Below are 18,881 nucleotides of genomic sequence, written 5' to 3' on the forward strand. Positions count from 1 at the left end.
GTAGTGTAGATGAAGCTTTAGCTTAGTCAGCTGTACTGTTAGTTATATAGTCAACCCCTGTAAGGTAGTATATAACCTGAATAGATGTTTCTTAGTTTTACTTCTAGGCTACCAAATGGCCTGCACTTAAATCTTAAATGTTCTCACACAGTTTGAGATAAAGAGTGAAAGTGGGAAGTCTATTCTTCATAGGTGTAAAATGAGCTCCTTATATACCTTTTTGGAGACCATCTTACTAAGCATGATTCCTCACAATGATTGGTAAGAATGTGCTCACAAACTTGTGTTGAGTCAGCTTGTTTACTAAGTAGATACTAGATAAAGTGAAATCTTACAAAGCATGAAGAAAAGTTGGCATGAGTCATCACATGGATTGGTAAGATTGTGCTTACAAACCAAGCCTATGAGTGTGCTGAATCAGCCTTATTACTAAGTGGATTATAAATACAGTTGCAAGTCTTACAAAGCATAATGAATCATGACCAAACATGATGAGTCAAGTTGAATCCTTACAAATCAGAGTGTTTCCCAGTCACATGACATGCTTACAAACATGCCTGTGGCTCATGAGACAATGTGGTGGCTGAATATGCCTAAGTAAAAGTAGATTGAGAAAGAAAAAAATAGAAATACATGAAAATAAAAGAAAATAGAAATGAGATCTGAAAGTGAAAAGCTAGCTAAACAATAAGGAAAAATGATAGGATAACTTGGTGATAGGGATCAGTCTGGTGTGTTATACCTTCCTTATCACTCCTGTTATGTATATGTCATGGTATGAATCACATACCATGCATGACACTGCTTAAAATATAAAGCTGTTTCAAGTGACAGTGTTGACCCAAGCCTCAGTTGTGGCTGGGGATATTTTGTCAAGGACAAAGCATATAAAGATTTCTTGCACAGTGATGTGGCCAGCATCCAGGAGGCTTGTGGTTTAAATTATTCTTTTTCATATATTAATGGTTAGATTTGCAGAAATCAATGTGTTCAAGTCACAATGCTATAAACATGGCTGATACAAAATCTAACCATGGACTTGCTACCACTGGTTTAGGTACTGTCAACTGTGCCTGCCACAACATGAAACTGCCCAATGCCATTGGAGATCTTCAAAAGGGTGAAAGGTAAATTGTCTTTTGTATTCAGCAGTTGGTGATCTAATGCATGCATGTAGATATATTAACATGGACTACTTGTTTTTCTCAGCATTTTGTCATACTGTACTTGACACTCTCAATGTATCCTACAATATCACATGCCAGTGGCACAAAAAATTATGGCACTGCATGAGTGCCTTCTCAATTTTGATGCATCTCTTGCATGCTGTCAAGACAATCTCATTTTTCATGCTGAAATTCCACCTTCCCACTCATATTGAGCAGTGCCAAACATCATTTTCATTCAATTTCAAGAATGGGGTAGGCAGGACTGACAGAGAAGCACCAGAACATGACTGGGCCAACATCAACCCCATCACTTTGAGCACCAAAGAAATGGGGCCTGGTGCATGGTGAGACACCCTTAATGACTACTTCAGAGACTCAAATGGGAAAAAGGTTGTTGGACTTGGTGCATTGAATTTCATGAAAAAAATGGTAACTTAGATTTTTGAGGTCATACTATGCTTCACAAGATAAAGAATGTGTTCCCAGAGTGCAAAAACCATTGTGAAGCATTCAAGGATCTTGATGATGGCTTGCAAGGTGAATATGGTACCACCCTCAAACAATGGAGAGAATCTATATGTCCCATTCTCTTTTCTGGTTAAAGGAGAATTATCAAATTGATCACCATACAAGTAATATCCAATCTATGAGGAAAATGGGAGAGGGGATGCATGTAAGTATTTGGGCAAAAGGCCCAAAGGGGCTTTCAGCCAGAAACAACACTTCAAACCTGAGAGGTTGAGATTAGCCATGATTCCCAAACATAAGGAGCCTCACGATGCATTTGGCGAAGCTTGAACTCCCTGTTATAAGGAGTGGGGCTAGATGTACCTTGTGTTAAGGTCATACTCAAGGGATAACTGGATCTGAAGGGCTTCAGCCTCAGCTTGTGCGCTGTGCCCCTTACCCGAGTATTACCCCTTATTTCAGGAAGGCAAGACTAACATGTCTGGACGGTCAGACAAGTATTGTAACGGATCTGGATGACTTCTGGATGTGGGACAGGTATTGTAGGGCTAATCTGGATGAGTCCAGACTAGAAACTAGCAGTAATAGACTGTCAGAGACAGAGGCGGATACAGATAGACTATAGGAATCAATCCTAAGTCTCAGAGGGTGACAAGAGTAGAGATGCTCAAGTCCGGAGGATGGGAATGAGTAGAACTAAGATGATATTCGAACTGAGGTGCTACAGAGAGTTACAGGAGGTTATATACTATAGGTATCTAACAGAATGATCAATCAGCAGAGTCCAAGGCTATGTACAAAGCATATGGGTAGTCTATTGGTAAGTAGAAATGGATCACAAATCATGAAACGGAAATGAAACATAGGTAACAGATCAGGGAGCAGTATGGATATACAGATAACCAAAGTACCAGAGTTAGGGGGTTACTGAAAGGAGATGAGCGCTGGTTGTGGATTTGGATGAGTTGTGGACCAGACCGGATGAGTAGACAGATTGAATGACGAGATGTTGGAGGGAGATAAGATGTGGATAGGATCAGAGATAAAATGTGGATCTGAGATGAGATAAGGGTCAGATCTGAGATCCAGATATGTGGATATGACACCTTGGATTAGCGCAGCTGTGGCATGGTGTAATGAGTGAAGGGTTCAATTATTGGGGTATCTTAAAAGTATGGTGACATTATCATAGTGTGATTGTGAAGATAAAGGGTGAATGCTTCACTCAACCATCTTCCCATAGACTTGACGACATCAAACAGGACTCCTCACAGCAAATATTCAAGCATGCTGCCGATCTGAATACTGTGACCTTTCAACTCTGGGCATCCTCCTTGTTTGGCTATGATTCCAATTCTCTTCAAGAATGCGCCTTGTGTTAGCGGACGCATGCCTTTGGAGTGTTTCCACACAAAAAGATGATGATTAAGTGAGGGATCATTGATTCAGAAATGATTAATGAGTGCTGCCTCGGGATTTGATGTGTCAGATTGTTCAGCCCAGTAGATATCTTCGCCTTCTGCCAAAGTCTTTGTGTGTGGTATGTGTATCTTGGAGACTTGAAGTCCATGATGATCTTCCCCATCTAACAGTACATCCTTCCATTTAATGTGTTGACTTGGTTCAAATACTTTGATTGATTTGACAGTTGGTTCCCCAAGTTGGGCCAGCGAATAAAAGGATGTTGTTAGGCATGCAAATACAGCTGCATTAAGCAGAGTTTCTAGATTGAGGTGAGTTCAGATTTTGATTATGGATGCAATCATGAATGGGTCTCTTTTTGGAAGCTTTGATCTGGGAGGCACTTTGTTGGCTGCCCTGTCTAATACTGACTTCAGTTCACCCTGGTCTACCCTCCATCCTTGTCTGTGAAGGACATGCCATGCCCAAATGCCAAACACATAATTGGCTAGAGTTTTTCCTGAGTATGCTCCCATGCAGCTCGTTACAAAGGTGAGCATTGTAAGAGTATCAACAGGGCATCGCTCATGTTCTGGGATGTTTTGTGTGTCACAGAAGACATGAAAGACTAACAAACCAGCTCTGTATGACTCTCTAGTACCCTGCAACCATGATGAGTTCATTACTGTCAATACTCATTGAAGATCATCATCTGTGATGGTAAGGATCTGTCCATTGGCATTTCAAAATGACCAACTCTCTAGTGGGCACCAAAGTTTGAGCCATTTGCATGCTAAACAGTGTGGACATAATGCAGATACTGTGGGCATTAGTCCTGCTTTATACAGAGCTGGTTTTGATAGTGAGATTATGGGTATGAGTGGGGTTGTGAAACAAGTGCGGTCCCTTTGCTTCTGTTGTTCTGCCCTGATATTGTGAACAGGAGTGCTATTGTCTGCTGGTGGGAGATTCATTGGGATGTTGGACAGTAGGCAAGTCGAGGATATGGATGGTTCATGAAGATGGTGGTTTGCTTGGTGTGAAGTCAAAGGGATCATAGATGAAATGACAGAGTGGATCAGGGATGGGAATGAAGTTGAGGAGTAACTTCGTGTCACTATAGATTCCTTGGGATGGAGGGTCAGCTGGATTGGATTTGCTAGTGACATATGTTAGGTGGAAAGAGTATAGCTGGTATGCTGGATAAGAAATCAACGATTCATCAGAAAACTTGGTTGATGGCTGCATTGCAACTATGTCCATTCTCCAGCCTTTGATGACCCCTTGGTTGTCCCCATATACTTGGAAGTGTTGTTCTGGTCTATCCAAGGTGACAATATGTTGAATGAGAAGTTTGAAACTGATTGCCTCAGCACAACCAATGTCTTTTTGTCCATCCAAAGTTGACCACCCTGGGTATAACTTCCAGGCTCTCCAATGTTTTCCAATGACAATTCCAATTCCCACTCTAGAGCTGGCATCTGAGAAAGCTTGGAGGGTGTGTAAAGATAGAGGCCTGGGAATGTCCCATCTAACAAAGGAGCTCTGTAAAAGGTTTGTCCACAAATTGAGATCCTCCACTAAGCCTTTAACTGGTCTATGAGGTAAGAATGATCAATTATGACTGACCTGCAGCATGGCCTCAAGGTTCATGAGATATGCCCATCCTTGAGGACATACCAATGTGGTGTGAAGAAGCTTGCCATGTAGCTTTCAGATGTCATTGAGAATGTGTGATGTACAGTCTTGCCACTCTCACAAAGCACAGAGGTATTTGGACTTCTTCTCTTCCAGTAGACATACCAAATTATCTGTAAGATTCCAGGTAAGACCAATGTATGGATTGAAGTAGGCAAAGGGGGCATCTTTCTTAAATTCCAAAAGGGTCTTTGTGGTATTAGAGGATCTATTGATGTCATTGAAGTTATAGGTGAAAATGCTATCCTCTGATGATTGAGGTGAGTCCCCTGACAAATCAAGGATTGGAAATTGGCAATCTTCATTGAACTCTTCAATTGTTCCATCATCAAAGATGTACCTACTGAACCATATCTAGCCTCAATCTTGATGGTTGCCTCTCTTGAGGATGTCATTGTGTCATTGCAACCATTGTCTATTATACACTTCAAGGAATTCTTTTCATATATGGAAGAATAAATGGTCATCAACCCATTGTGACGTGGGACCAATCCATTCAGACCTAAAAATATCAAGTCCAGCATCTGCGACACAACCACAGACTCCTGCTGAGGGTGAGACTCTGAAGCACATGCATGTGTCAATGCATAATTGGTCATCTGTGACTTGAATGACTGCTGCTGGCTACTGAGAGTGATGCATATGTATTGTTCTATATGCTTCAGATACATCACTCATGGCCATTTGGGATCCCGGGGGTAAACAGCTAATGATGAGCGTAATTGTATGAAACATTCCCCAGGTACTGGGAAAGTCATTCGGGTCAATACATGAGTTGATGGATGGATTAGGGAATTCAATGGAAGGTGCGTGAGGAAATGAGTAATCTTGTATGACACAAAATTGCCCTGGTTGACCTGGTTTTGGAATGATTGATAAGGGTGATGATTGGAGGGGGCCAATAAAGCTCTTGATTTCAGCTGCTGTACATGGGCCAATGTATCTTTCTTTTTGGACTTTGGATTTGATGATGGACTGGAATTCATTGGTATAAACAAGAATAGAATTTTTGTTTGGTGGAATTTGAGTTTTTGTAATGACAGGAAGATTAAGAAGAAATCCTTGACAAAATCCTTTGGGAATATGAGAGTATCTATCAATGAGGCCAGCTTTTGTAAGGCAAGCTTCCCATACATCTGGGTCATAGGGAGTGAGGGCTTTAAGCTTTCTGCACTCACATGCAAACTTGTGCTCCATGAGAGGAGGCAGCGCATCTGGAACAAAAATGATGGTGGTCATGTGTGGTATCATTGCATCCTGTAACTCATTGCCAGTTGCTGCATATTGGACGACTGTCTTGCATGGTGAGTATTCAGCCAACTTGAGTGCAGAGGGTGTCTGTAGCATTGTCCCATGTTTTGGACACTTTGCATTTGATAATTCTGTGCAGATGTCTTCCCAAGCATACACCACAAGCAGATAGGGGACATCCATTTGCACCACTTCAAAAATCCTGTCAAGAGCATTTATTTGGTTCAGGAGATGCTGAGTGATGATGATAATCACATCCAGGGTGTGGCAATGCTGAATGTCGACAGTGATCTCATGATGGATGAAAGTTATCCCTGCTTCTATGATTCTGGTTAGACAATGAACTCACTGTGAGCATGTTGATCTGCTGGTCCATCTGATAATGGGTATGAGCTGCAGTGTGGTATAATGAGATATGTCAGCAGATGTGAAGCAGGTAGTGTGTAGTATGTGGCATGTAGCAATATTCAATAATGTTGTATTTGAGTGTGATGTTCATATAGCAAAGTAGGAGAAATAAGGAATTAGCATATGATTATTTCGATTAAAGAAAAAACACTGACCCTATAATCTCGCTGATTGTCCAATTTTGTGTGCTCATCAAGGTAGACATTAGACCTAGTGCATGCTAAGAGAGTTTCATTGATCCGAGACAGATCACATGCATCACTGGCAGACTTGACAGCAATATGCCAGTGTTTCTGCTGCTCTGCTTGGTAAACAAGCAGAGATTTCTACACTAAGGCCTCACACTCTGAGCAAAAATTGTGAACCTGTAAGTTTTGCCAAAAGAGGGCCATCATTCTAACACAATCCACTGGCCATGAAGCTTCTTTCATTGCATTGATGATGTGAGGACAGGCTTGACAGAAGTTTTCGAATGTGAGATTCTCATTGTCAATGATGGCTGCTGCATTTCATGTTGAAGCTGCTGATACCCAAGCCCTATTTCCTCCTGCTAAGGTGGCCATGATCATAGCATCTTTGTTGATGGAGTTCTTGAGCTTTGCATTGTCCAGTCTGTCATTGGTGAAGTACCATAGTTTGACATAGTCACCTTTGTCTAGTTTGTGAATTGGGTAGGGAGATGGGAGAATTACTGGTTTTATGGGGACATCAAGCTCAGGAATAGCAGAGTGCTTATGCTTGTTCTTTTTCTTGCCTTCCTTCTGTGAAGCTTCTTCCTCATCAAGGTGTTCTTGTTCCTGTCTCTCTTGTTCTTCATCATTGAGTCTCTCTAGATTTTCTCACTGTTCCCTATCTGCCTCTACTTGTGCTTGCCATATGTTCCTGAGGACTGCGACAGCCTGAGCCTCAGTCATGTTCTCATTGGTAAGTTGGAGTCTGGTGTCAGTGAAGGTTTCATCCACATAGTTCAGGCAGACACTTAGATTCAGATCACTTGATAGACAAGGCATTTTATAGGTTAAATGAAAGTGTTTGTATAAGACAAGTGAAAGAATGAGTGTTAGGACTACAAGTTGTCAAGTACTGAAGTTTCTCAAGTCATAGTACAAAGCAAAGAAGAGATGTCCCAAAAAGGACATCTACTGCATAGATGACATTCTACATTTGTCCTTGTTCCTCAGACTCTCTTAGAACACAATAAGTGGAGGCTTGGGAGTATGACCCTACATGGCCTCATCATTTCAAGTGAAAAGCAGAAAGTAAGTACAAGACAATGATGGTAATGCTTATGTGCTCATTTTGATCTTGACACATTGCAGCTGTCACTATGGCTTCAGTACAACTAAAACTGGCTAGGGAGAATGAGATCAACCTTCAAACAGGAACTTGCCTTGCCTTACACAAGGATTGCACCCCTAGCATATTAATCAGTACTGGCTTAGAACTTGAGGAACAACAGTGATTGTACTGTTACTTTTATGACATTGTTCTTACTTCAATAGACAGCAAATGAAAGCAAACAGAGCTGGTCTTGGAGTTCATGCAACAGATAATCAAGAAGGGAAGATGGTTCAGCAAAGCAACACTCTCTGATGGAGGATTGATACCTGGGTGAAGATGCAGGAACTATACATGCTGTCACTTGCTGTGCTATGTGTGAGTGAGAGTTCAGTATCTGGCAGTGTGACTGCTGCACCAGAAACAATCAAGCTCTGGTTGCCATCCCAGATTAGCAGGACTGCACCTTGCAACAGCTGCCTTCAGGCCATCAAATGGAAGCTGCAGTATGCACAAGGTCACAATGCACTTCACTCTCTATGTTCAAACTTACATACTCAGACTGCAATCCTCAAGTACAAAGACCACAACCTCCATGGACAAGGAGCAAACACAAGGGCATGAAATACATTGAAAGCTGTTGAGGCAAGGATTGAGGCTGCTGCCAGCACTTATGAGTATGTGCACAAAGCCTTTGTAGTTCTTTCACTACAAGTGAATCAGACTGGGTGGCACTCATCACTGTGACCACTAGACTGAGCTGATTTCTGCTTGATGACAGACTTATTATGGGGAGAAACAGAGGGAACAAGAAAGTTGTTGTGGATTTGGAATATGCAGGGAGCAGCTGCCAACAACATAGACAAGGACAATGCCTCAGAAGGTAGGTGGCTCTTCATTTTATGGCTTCCTAGTCAGACTCATGGACAACCAGACATGCAAATAGAATGGTGCAAAGCCAGGGCACAGGTAATGAGAAGAGGTGGAATTGTTGAAGGAGGAGATGTGAAGGATTCTGCAATTTTTGAAATGGGATGAGCAGGGCCTGGAAAATACACTAGAGGATGCAGGTGAAGATGAACATGAGGGTTGTATGGCATATGCCAAACATCAAGCTTCCTTATGTCAAATACTTGCTAAATCCCTCAAGACCAACTGGACCAACACCTTGGCACTGGTGGACACATTTGACCACAACTCACTTATTGCTCAGCAAGACATGGACATGGACACATAGTAGACCTTTGTTGTAATATTAGTAGATAAATAATAAATGCAATACATGTGTAACAACAGGTAGGTGTGATAGCACATGCAAAATAGTGTGAGGGCACAAGAAAGTGAGGTCAGGTGTGGGAGGACAGTGGGCACAAGACAGTGGTGTCTTAGTAACTGAGGGTCTTATATAAATACATGTAAAATGTAATGACATCACAATTACACTAGGATAAGACTTCTCGCCAGTCCTTAATTAACATGGTCTATGACTTTTCTCTTTTCATGGTAGATAACATGTGAGTTCTTGGGAGGCTTGCTAAACCAATCAATGTGATTAACTTAGCTGGAGCTAGTTCAGTAAGTTTTGAAGACTGATTTGTTAATGCAGTACTCATGTTCCTTCAGTCCCAGATCAAAAAGCATTGTTTGGTGCCATTTGACTTCATCAAGTACAAGATGCACAAGGCTCAATGGTCCCTCAACACCGACCTGCAGTCACCATTCATGCATATGAGGTGCTGAAAACATGGATGGATGAGATACTCATGTGTGGGCAGGAGTAAGTCTTTTCACAGTTCTGTCCCCATCATGTTAAACTTGCATTTCATAGGGACCCTACACCTGCAGAGGATGTACCTAACATCATTGCCAATGCCTTCCTAGACCAGATCATGGACAATCTGTGGCTTACAAATACATAGAGGTGGGAATTGGCCATTACTTCATTACTTGCCACACCACATATTGCAGTGACCTATCTCCATATTATATGAGTGAATGGACATGCATAATATCCCATATAATATGGGCCAAAGGTAAAAATATCTCCGACTATGATGGATGGGCCAGGAGGGATATTATTCCTGATGAAGGTGGGTGGGCCCATGTGGGGGATATGTATAGTAGATGAGTGGGCTGATGGACATGAATATTCTATAAACAGATGGGCTGAGATAGTTGGATATTATGTAGATGGGTGTACCAATGTAGATGTGTATCAGATAGATGGGTATGCCAAGGGTACTTGTGATCACATACATGGGTGGGCCTAGATGTATATTATATTAGATGGGTGGGCCGAGGGTGACAATATATTATATTAGACAGGTGGGCTGAGGGTATGATATAATATAATATATTAGGCAGTGTCCTGCATGATTTGGGAATCATGCATGGACATGACTACTAGGTAGCCCCCTAAAAGACAAAGTCTGTTAGCTTAGGCATCAGGCTAGTCAACCCATACCTTGGTTTCAAACCTTGGTCAAATAGTTCAGTTTCCCCTCTGTGATTCATGAATTTATTATATCTTGAAGAAAAGTCATTTGTGAGATGGGAATCACATAATGACCTAGTTGATATTGTGAAGTAAGAAGGTTAAGGTATTGCCTTGCCTTTGGCTTATTCACTTTGGCTAGAGAAAACCATAGAGAAAAGTTCAAAGCCTAACAAAAACCTATCTAAAAAGCCTGTGTTTTGTGTCTTGTTATTGTATTATTATTTCTGAGTTGTTTTCTCTAGTATTTCCTTGATTTATTTTTCTATTGGGATGCTCTGACCCATCAGATACTTCACAAAATTGTACCTACAGGGTATGATGTCATATGGCTCCACAGATACTCCTGCAAGTATTCTGTTGAAAGTTATGATGTCATGATGATGTCATTTGTTCTGGAATGTTCTGCTCCACTTCTGATGTCATTGCTCCGCTTTTTTACTTACATAATATTCCCACACAATATGTATATAAGGAGGGCCCATTCTCCCCCCAAAAAAATAGGATCTCCCACTTGCAATCATTTGAATCTTAGTTTGAGCTACTCACTGTGAAGATTGTTGCTTACAAAGAAAGCCCCTTTGAAGTACCAAGTGCAGGGAAAAGACATTCCCTTGAGATTACATAAGTTTCTTACAATAGAAACTTAGTTTATTTGAGACCAGCTTCTCACCTAGTTTTTCTGATATTGACCAACACAAGCTTTGGTCAATCTGTTCATTTGCGAGACCAGCTTCTCACCTAGTTTTCTGATATTGACCAACACAAGCTTTGGTCAATCTGATCATTTGTGAGACCAGTTTCTCACCACTTTGTGCCTATTTGACCAACCAGTCTTTGGTCAACATATTCATATTTGAGGCTGTAGTCTCTACAGAGAATTATCTTAATGAGGAACCATGTTCCAGTGTCTAGATGGTTTATCCTAGACAAGTTTATAAGTTGGGATATAACACAAAAGCTCCAGCTAATTTAATCACATTGATTGGTTTAGCAAGCCTCCCAAGAACTCACATGTTATCTACCATGAAAGAAGAAAAGTCGTAGACCATGTTAATTGAGGATTGGCAAGAAGTCTTATCCTAGTGTAATTGTGGTGTCATTACATTTTACATGCATTTATATAAGACCCTCAGTTACAGTGGCTCAAAAAACTGTCTGGATATTTTGACATTTTTCACTATCTATGATATTGTGTTCGAATGAACAAATGTCTCAAGGACATGGTTATACCACATTGTAGTATGGCTTCAGGGCTTTCATTTGAGCCCTACACCGTGGGAATCGGTGGAGATATGGTGGAGATACAAGGCTCACAAAATGGTGACTCATGTGGACAGTTTTTTGACTCAAGTATTTTACAATAATAACCAGGTATTCTAGTATTTTGTATGACCTCCCTTGGCTTTAATTACTGCCTCTATCCTTCTAGGCATACTCTCAATTAATTTCTGGCAATCCTCAGCTGTGATCTTCCCCCATTCCACTGCTACTCTCTCCCAAAGCTCCCATACTCCTTTAGGGGGGTTTTCATAGGCTTGAAGCTTCTTCTTGAGTGTTCCCCAGAGATGTTCAATGACATTGACATCAGGAGACTGTGCTGGCCAGTCAAGAACATTGATGTTATGTTCTTAAAACCATTCCTTAGCTCTTCTGGATGTGTGCTTGGGATCATTATCCTATTGGAAAATGATATCTTCTTCATCAATCCCTGATTCTGCCAAGCTAGGCAGCAAGTGGTCATTTAAAATGTCCACATACTGCTCAGCATTCATCTTCCCCTCAACCTCAGCAAGCATTCCCACACCATTCCATCCCATACAGCCCCATACCATTAAAGAACCTCCTCCAAACTTGACAGTCCCATTAACCTCTCTGTCTGTTAGGCCATCTCCCTTCTTTTTCCATACATATACCTTCCCACCTGACCCAATCCTATTGATTTTGGTCTCATCTGACCATATAACATGCTTCCAGTCCTCTACAGTCCAGTGTTGATGAGCTAAGGCAAAGGCTAGTCTTCTCTACCTATGTTTGATGGAGAAAAGAGGCTTTTTCTTCTTTGTTACTGCCTTGAGATGAGCTGCCTTGAGAACATTCCTCACAGTTTGTGAAGAGACAGGGGTAGTGATGGTGTAATTGATATAATGGGTGGCTTGGACAGCATTATCAGCCTTTCCTGTAGTGATATGTTGGATAATAGCCCTTTTGTCAGTAGAGGTAAGCTTGGATGGACGTCCTCCACAAGAGTTTTCCTTGTCTGGGTGGATTTCTTTGATAAACTTGGCCACAGTGGACTTGCATACTCCAGTTCTAGAGGAAATTTGGCGAGCAGAGAGGCCAGCATAAGACAGAGAGAGGATATTATCTCTTTGAGCAGAGGAGATGGCTTTCATGGTGATTATGACTATGATACATGAGATATTCTGGTTTATATAGTTAGATATAGTCATAAAATAACATAATGACACCACTTCATAATTTATATAATAGTGGCATGATTTTTGTGGTGTCATAAATAATGATTTATATAGTTTTAATATACACTCAAAAAACTGTCCACATGAGTCATCATTTTATAAGCCTTATGTCTCCACCATATCTCCACCGATTCCCACGGTGTAGGGCTCAAATGAAAGCCCTGAAGCCATACTACAATGTGGTATAACCATGTCCTTGAGGCATTTGTTCGTTTTCACACAATATCATAGATAGTGAACAATGTCAAAACATGTGGACAGTTTTTTGAGCCACTGTACAACTACCTACAAAACTCATACATTTTTATGACTTTTGAGTTTTGGGTTTTGGGTTTCAATGTTCAGGGTTTGATGTTTGGGCTTCAGGACTCAGTACTCAGTGATTCAAGTTTCAAAATTTGTTTTGATGTTTGAGTTTCAAGTTTCAGGTTTTGGGTGTCAGGTTTATGTTTATGTGTGATAACAACTACCTCACCCCACCCGTCAATATAATATATATCACTACCTCAGCCTATATGTCCATACGTCCATATAGTATACAAATACCTTGGCCCTTACATCTATGGACTGTCTTCCAAGGTATCGCTGGATTCCAAGTCAACAGGGTGCTTGGCTGTGTTGACTTTGATTGACATTGACAGAATCCAAGTCTGAATGTCATTGATGACTTGGATCGAAACTAGTGCAACAGCATTGCTCATATGTCCATATAGTATACCAATACCTCAGCCCATACATCTAAATGATATATATCTGGGCCCACCTGTCTATATGACATCCCCCTATGTTGGCCCACCCATCTATGTAATATACCCTATGTCAGCCCACCCATATATATAATAAATATTTCACTGCCCCATCGGCCCACCCATCTATATAATAATATCTGCCATACATTTCTCTTCAGCCCAGCTATCTATAATATATGTCTATCCTTCTCTACATATTGCCCAGATGGGCCCACCCATCTCCATTGGTAATAATATTTCTCCCAGCCCATCCACCATCATCAAGGATATTTATAACATCAGCATAGATGGGCCCACCTGTCCCCATCAGAAATAATATCCCTCCTGGCCCACCCATCAACATTGAGGATATACATAACATCAGCCCATAGTCCACTGGCCTGTATAATATGGAGTTTGTCACTGAAGGGGCTCCTATCAAAGCTGACCAAGTTGACTGTATTCTGGGCAGAACTATTTTCCCCATTCACTGATGCAATGTCCTTCATCAATGGTGATATTAAATAAGTATGGGGTGAACTTCTTCAATTTTCACAATGACCTCTCAACACGCTTGTCAGATATGTGTTAAGAACCATGTTGCTCAAAGGAGAGAGAGACTGACTCAGAGGGGCTTGGCCTCAGCTCATATGCTGTGCCCCTTACCCAAGTATGTGCCCTTCATTTCAGAGGGAGTCCAATGATGGTCTGATGAAGTCCGGAGGACTTCTGGAGGCTGGCTACTCTGGTGGAGTGCTAGAGGACTTCCAGAGGAGCGCAGGAAACATCCGGAGGAGCACAGGAGAGTTCCAGAGGAATGCAGGAAGTGCTCAGGAGAGTTCCCACTACAAGGTAGTACTTCTACAGGAAATGGGATGGAAGGGTAGGAGGTCCAGAGGACAGGAGGACAGGAGGACAGGAGGACAGGATGTCTGGAGGTACACAGAACAGGACATGGAGGTATGGAAGACAGGATGTCCGAGGGTTAGGAGGACAGAACATCTGAAGGACAGGACATCCGGAGGTCCAGAAGGAATAGGGGCTATATCAGACAAAGTCCGATGTAGAAACAAACAGAGGTAGACTACCCTTAGGTAGAGTTGGAGAGACAGGAAGTAGACCAAAGTCTGGAGAGAGGGTAAGTGCCAGAAAGGCAAGACTCCAATCTAGGGAAGCAATCCCTAGACTTGGGACAGAGACATAGGGGACAAATCTGAAGGTCTGGAATTCTGGCCTAGGGAATCCATCCCTAGGCCTTATGGAAAAGGACAAGACTCAGATGGACTGAAGTCCAGAAGAAGATTGGGCAAATAGAACAGGATCTAAGATGATATTCAAACTAAGGAAACTACAGGAGTATCTACAGGGGTTATATACTGGACAATATCTGAGGGGATCAGTAAGCAAAGGAGCAAGGCTATGTATGAGCATGTGGAAACACATTAGTAAGTAAGACGGAACATAAGTAAATGAACTTGGAGATGAAGACTCATACAAGGATCAATAAGCAAGACGGAACAAGAGGTAACTGAAAGCTGGAAAGGCAGAGATGCCTAAATGGGGATAGGCACAGGATATCAGACAGAGGGTGGGAATAGGTCCGGAGATCTGGGGATCCAGAAGACAAGGTGGATACAGGACTGGGATATGAGAAGGTGGATATAGTCCTGAATCCAAGACAAGGTGAAGTCTGGATGTCTTGCTTAGATGGAGTGTGCATAGGGTGGATGGGACAGAGGGGTATGGATCAGGCTAGCAGTGGAGATCCAATGGTCCAGAGCTCAGGGGTAAATCCGGAGCATAGTCAATCCTGCTGAGGTGTGGAGCACACAGCAGAAGGGGATCTGGGAATGAGTTGGATATGAAGTGGGGTCCGGACATAGGCTTGGAGGAGTGGGAATATGATGGAATGTGGGTCTGGATTGTGGGATATGACAATATGACAAGCTCTAGACTGATTATAACCACTCTGTAATGTAAGTCCTCAATTTCCTAAAATCCAATGAGACAGAGTGCTAATGTTGCAATAAACTTGCACTTACTTTGAATAATTCATCACTCATGTTCTGTCCAGTGACATTAATGCAGGTAAGACCAAGCATATTCAACTCCTTGACATTCTGGTCTCCAAGGCTATTCAAAGCTGTAATAACAGTCATGACCACATTGCCAGTGAATAGAAGAGGGACCCAGAACATCAATGTCTTTCCCACTCCAGTGGGTGCAACAGTAATGACATCCTGCACTTAAGCTGCTCAACTGCAGATTGAATCTGAAAGTTGCATGGTCTGATGTTGTATCTTCTCCTGACCATGGCTTTGATTGTTGTGTTGTCTGGGATATCATACTATAGAGTAGACATAATGAATGACAGAACTGATTTACCAAAATGGGATCCTGCCATTTCATGCACTCAAAGGTTTGCTTAGGGTCTTGTGTATGTTTTGTGCACCCTTCAGGCAGGGGACAAACAAGGTCAACAACTGACACCACAACAAGTTATGCCAGTTGCTATGGGGAGGTAGTCTCAAAAATTGTTGCTTAAAATAATTATATAATTGTGTGGTTCTGTTGACAAAGTGGCTGCCTCAGGATGTAGACTGACCTCCCCACATGATGGGTAGGAGTCTGATATATGCCAGGTATCTTGGTTCAGATTCTTGCAACCAGTGTGACAATCATGTTCAGGCTAGCCTGCTATGACCCTATTCTGCAATCCCCATCCAGTCCACACATCTCCTACTCATCTCTGACACTTTCCCACCATCTCCATATCTCTGATGCATTGGACCTGCTTGGATATCCCATGCACTTGTCCCCACTGGTGCATAGTCAGTTATTCCTCATTACTGATCAAGTAGACAGCATTATTACATGGATTACCACTGGCTGCAGTACCTCATGGCCTTTTACCTACATATTATCAGACCCACATTTTTGCTACTACTTTCACCTATGGACTCCAGACTTTCATGTAGTTAGTTATCTAGGGTTGGGTGACCAGAATTACAATCACTACTGAGTAGGAGGGAGAAATCCCTGATACTGGCCACCCCATACCTGTCCTTAGAGTTACCCTTGACAATATACCTGTTTACCCACTCTCCTTGACCTGACACTATTGTCACTCATTCACTCAACATTCCTTAATATCTCCAAGCTAGTCCTAATGCTTTGCCTTTCTTTCCCTTACTCTCCTGCCATCTCTGCATCTCTGCACCTGCAGACCTGACTTCCCATGCATCAGACTTCACCCCATACCTTCAGACTTGATCTCTGACCTTCGGACTTTTGACCCTTTGCATAGTACTGATTATTGAACTTGACTAGACAGCAGATCCCTCAGGTTGAATGTTCTTGCTTGCAAGTGTAGCAGCTAGGCAGGACTAGTAGACATATATTGGCTAGGTATCCTAACAACTATCTAGCCAAGTTGTGTTATCCACACTGGGCTTCGTGACATGTTGATTTCCTATGGGTACACTGGTTCTGTTGAGACTCTAATCATAAATCTAGCTGGGTTGCACGTCAGCTGTACCAGATTGGCTTTTATGATGCCAATGAGGTCAGAGCAGATGCTTTTGGATTTGTCAACCCTGCACAAGTATTTGCAGTGTCCATGTGATCCCAGGATTCACACATGGGTCCACTGTGAACCTTCTTCCTCCATCAATTGCTCAACAGCCTTGTGAAGGTGACACAGATTATAACTGGTACTACATCAATCAGTTGGTGGTTTTTTTACTTGCAAAACAAATGGTTGACTTACATTTTTTTTAGATTTGTAGACCATGACATGTTCATGTGGTTCTGTGGTGGTGTTAGACACAAGACCACACAAGAGGCAACACAAAGTTTCTATGAGGACTGAGATGCACTTGACTCAGTGCCATTTATGAAGGAAAGCGAATGCACCAGTATGTTTGACATACAAGGTTCGCCAATGAATGAGGACATCAACTCAGAGTCTGGCAATGATTGTGAAGACACACTGGCAGATGCAGACATGTGCAGCATCAGCAGTTCCAGTGAGGAGCATATGGATTGTACAGGAAGCCGGTCTGAGTCGGATAATGAGCTTGAAGAAGCAGAGAACTTACAGAGTGCTACTCATGAGTTTGACACAGATTTGATTGATGGAGACAAGGAATTGGATGAAGAGGCTGATGATGACAAAGATGGTTCATGTTACAACCATGTATGCCCCTATTCACTTTCTCTCTTACTGTGTATTATGTCATGAGCCACATGATGCCACTGCTAGACTTATCTTTGACTCATACTTTGTATTACATCACTGATTGCCATTGCCATCGCTAGATGACCTATTCTTGCTATCACTTATGTATCCCTTATCTCTGACTCATATCATGTCTCATGTCTGCCCTAAAGCACTTGTAGTTCACTATAAATAGCCCTCTTGTACACTTTAGTCCCGCACTTTAATCTTACTAGGTTTTACCTGAAATCTCCTTCGCTTGAGACCTCCAATCTCTTGTCATCTGAACCATACTTTAAGATAGAAGCACTCCTTCTGTCTTAGCTTACACTGAACACTTGACTTATCATCTCGCATAGAATCTCAACAGAAGTCTTAACTCTTATTGAGTTGTCTGTTGTTAGAACTATCCTAGTTCATAACAGTTCAGTGTTGGATAACAAGCATAGTGAGTTTGGTTATGGTGACCTAGAGGAGCAGTTGTTATTGGATGACAGCCCAGACTCAGAGGAAGGCTCACAGGATGAACTAGATGATGCTGTTCTTGGTGCTGAGGATGGAGAGGGTGCTACAGATACTGAAGAGGATTATGGTGACTATGCTGAGCATTAGAATGCATTAGAAGGACTTGTCTTTCAGCCATGTGAGGGAAGAAATATATTACATTACTTGTATTGATGATTCTTGCATACATACATGTGTGAGTGATGTGGTTATAACATTACTTTGTCATCTGGGAGCCGCCTTACAATGCCTGGCACGATGCCCATAAGGCCTGTAACCATGTTTGGAACCCTATGCCAGGCTTACAGCATTTGCCAAGGCCTTGTCAGCTTGCACCACTTTTCACATCGGGGATCTGAATATTTAAGACTGGTTTGAATGTCATGCGAAATGTCAAGATAATACTTAATATTTAGGTTGTCATCTTAGCGGATGTAAAATTTCAAATGTTAAAGAGGTCTTGCATGACAAGAGAAATATAAAGTATCAGTGAACATTTTCTTACTGTCTGAATGTCAATGACAGTAAGAAATATAAATATCTCTTTAATGCTGGCATAAACTTCAAAATGAAACTTCACATTTAAGACTCGAAAAAACTTCAATTTTAGCATGTGACTGAACATCTGCTCATGTATGAAGTTTAGACCATCGTTTAGATGGGCGTTAAAATTCAAAATACACCCTGACAATAAAATGTGAAAATAAATCATCAAGTTTTATCTCTAGATAAAACCGATCGCCCAATGATCGCCCACTCACGGCTGAATCCTATTGCCCACTT

The 18,881-nt window shown here is 41.8% G+C and overlaps 5 protein-coding genes across 5 annotated transcripts; 3 read left to right on the forward strand and 2 right to left on the reverse strand.

Moving 5' to 3' along the window:
• Positions 1–6,904: 6,904 nt before the first annotated feature.
• On the reverse strand, positions 6,905–7,213 carry BJ212DRAFT_1268788 (uncharacterized protein; the record flags this gene model as incomplete). The annotated part of the gene is made up of 1 exon (XM_041330751.1): positions 6,905–7,213. A coding segment is annotated over one exon (309 nt), but the record flags the coding sequence as incomplete, so codon positions are not given.
• A 409-nt stretch (positions 7,214–7,622) lies between these two features.
• Positions 7,623–8,910, forward strand: BJ212DRAFT_1298611 (uncharacterized protein; the record flags this gene model as incomplete). The annotated part of the gene is made up of 6 exons (XM_041332713.1): positions 7,623–7,654; positions 7,898–7,964; positions 8,019–8,190; positions 8,455–8,556; positions 8,608–8,642; positions 8,824–8,910. 6 exons carry the CDS (start codon positions 7,623–7,625, stop codon positions 8,908–8,910), a joined length of 495 nt encoding a protein of 164 aa, XP_041194392.1.
• A 451-nt stretch (positions 8,911–9,361) lies between these two features.
• BJ212DRAFT_1479530 (uncharacterized protein) lies at positions 9,362–9,592 on the forward strand (the record flags this gene model as incomplete). Its single annotated transcript, XM_041339898.1, has 2 exons — positions 9,362–9,450; positions 9,502–9,592. The coding sequence occupies 2 exons, from the start codon at positions 9,362–9,364 to the stop codon at positions 9,590–9,592; spliced, it is 180 nt and encodes a 59-aa protein (XP_041194393.1).
• A 5,798-nt stretch (positions 9,593–15,390) lies between these two features.
• Positions 15,391–15,618, reverse strand: BJ212DRAFT_1269052 (uncharacterized protein; the record flags this gene model as incomplete). Its single annotated transcript, XM_041330782.1, has 1 exon — positions 15,391–15,618. A coding segment is annotated over one exon (228 nt), but the record flags the coding sequence as incomplete, so codon positions are not given.
• Positions 15,619–17,294: 1,676 nt separating this feature from the next.
• On the forward strand, positions 17,295–18,206 carry BJ212DRAFT_1479532 (uncharacterized protein; the record flags this gene model as incomplete). Its single annotated transcript, XM_041339899.1, has 2 exons — positions 17,295–17,556; positions 18,025–18,206. 2 exons carry the CDS (start codon positions 17,295–17,297, stop codon positions 18,204–18,206), a joined length of 444 nt encoding a protein of 147 aa, XP_041194395.1.
• Between the last annotated feature and the right edge of the window lie 675 nt (positions 18,207–18,881).

The sequence above is a fragment of the Suillus subaureus genome (genome assembly GCF_016647635.1).
Source record: "Suillus subaureus strain MN1 chromosome Unknown BJ212scaffold_11, whole genome shotgun sequence".
NCBI lineage: Eukaryota > Fungi > Basidiomycota > Agaricomycetes > Boletales > Suillaceae > Suillus > Suillus subaureus.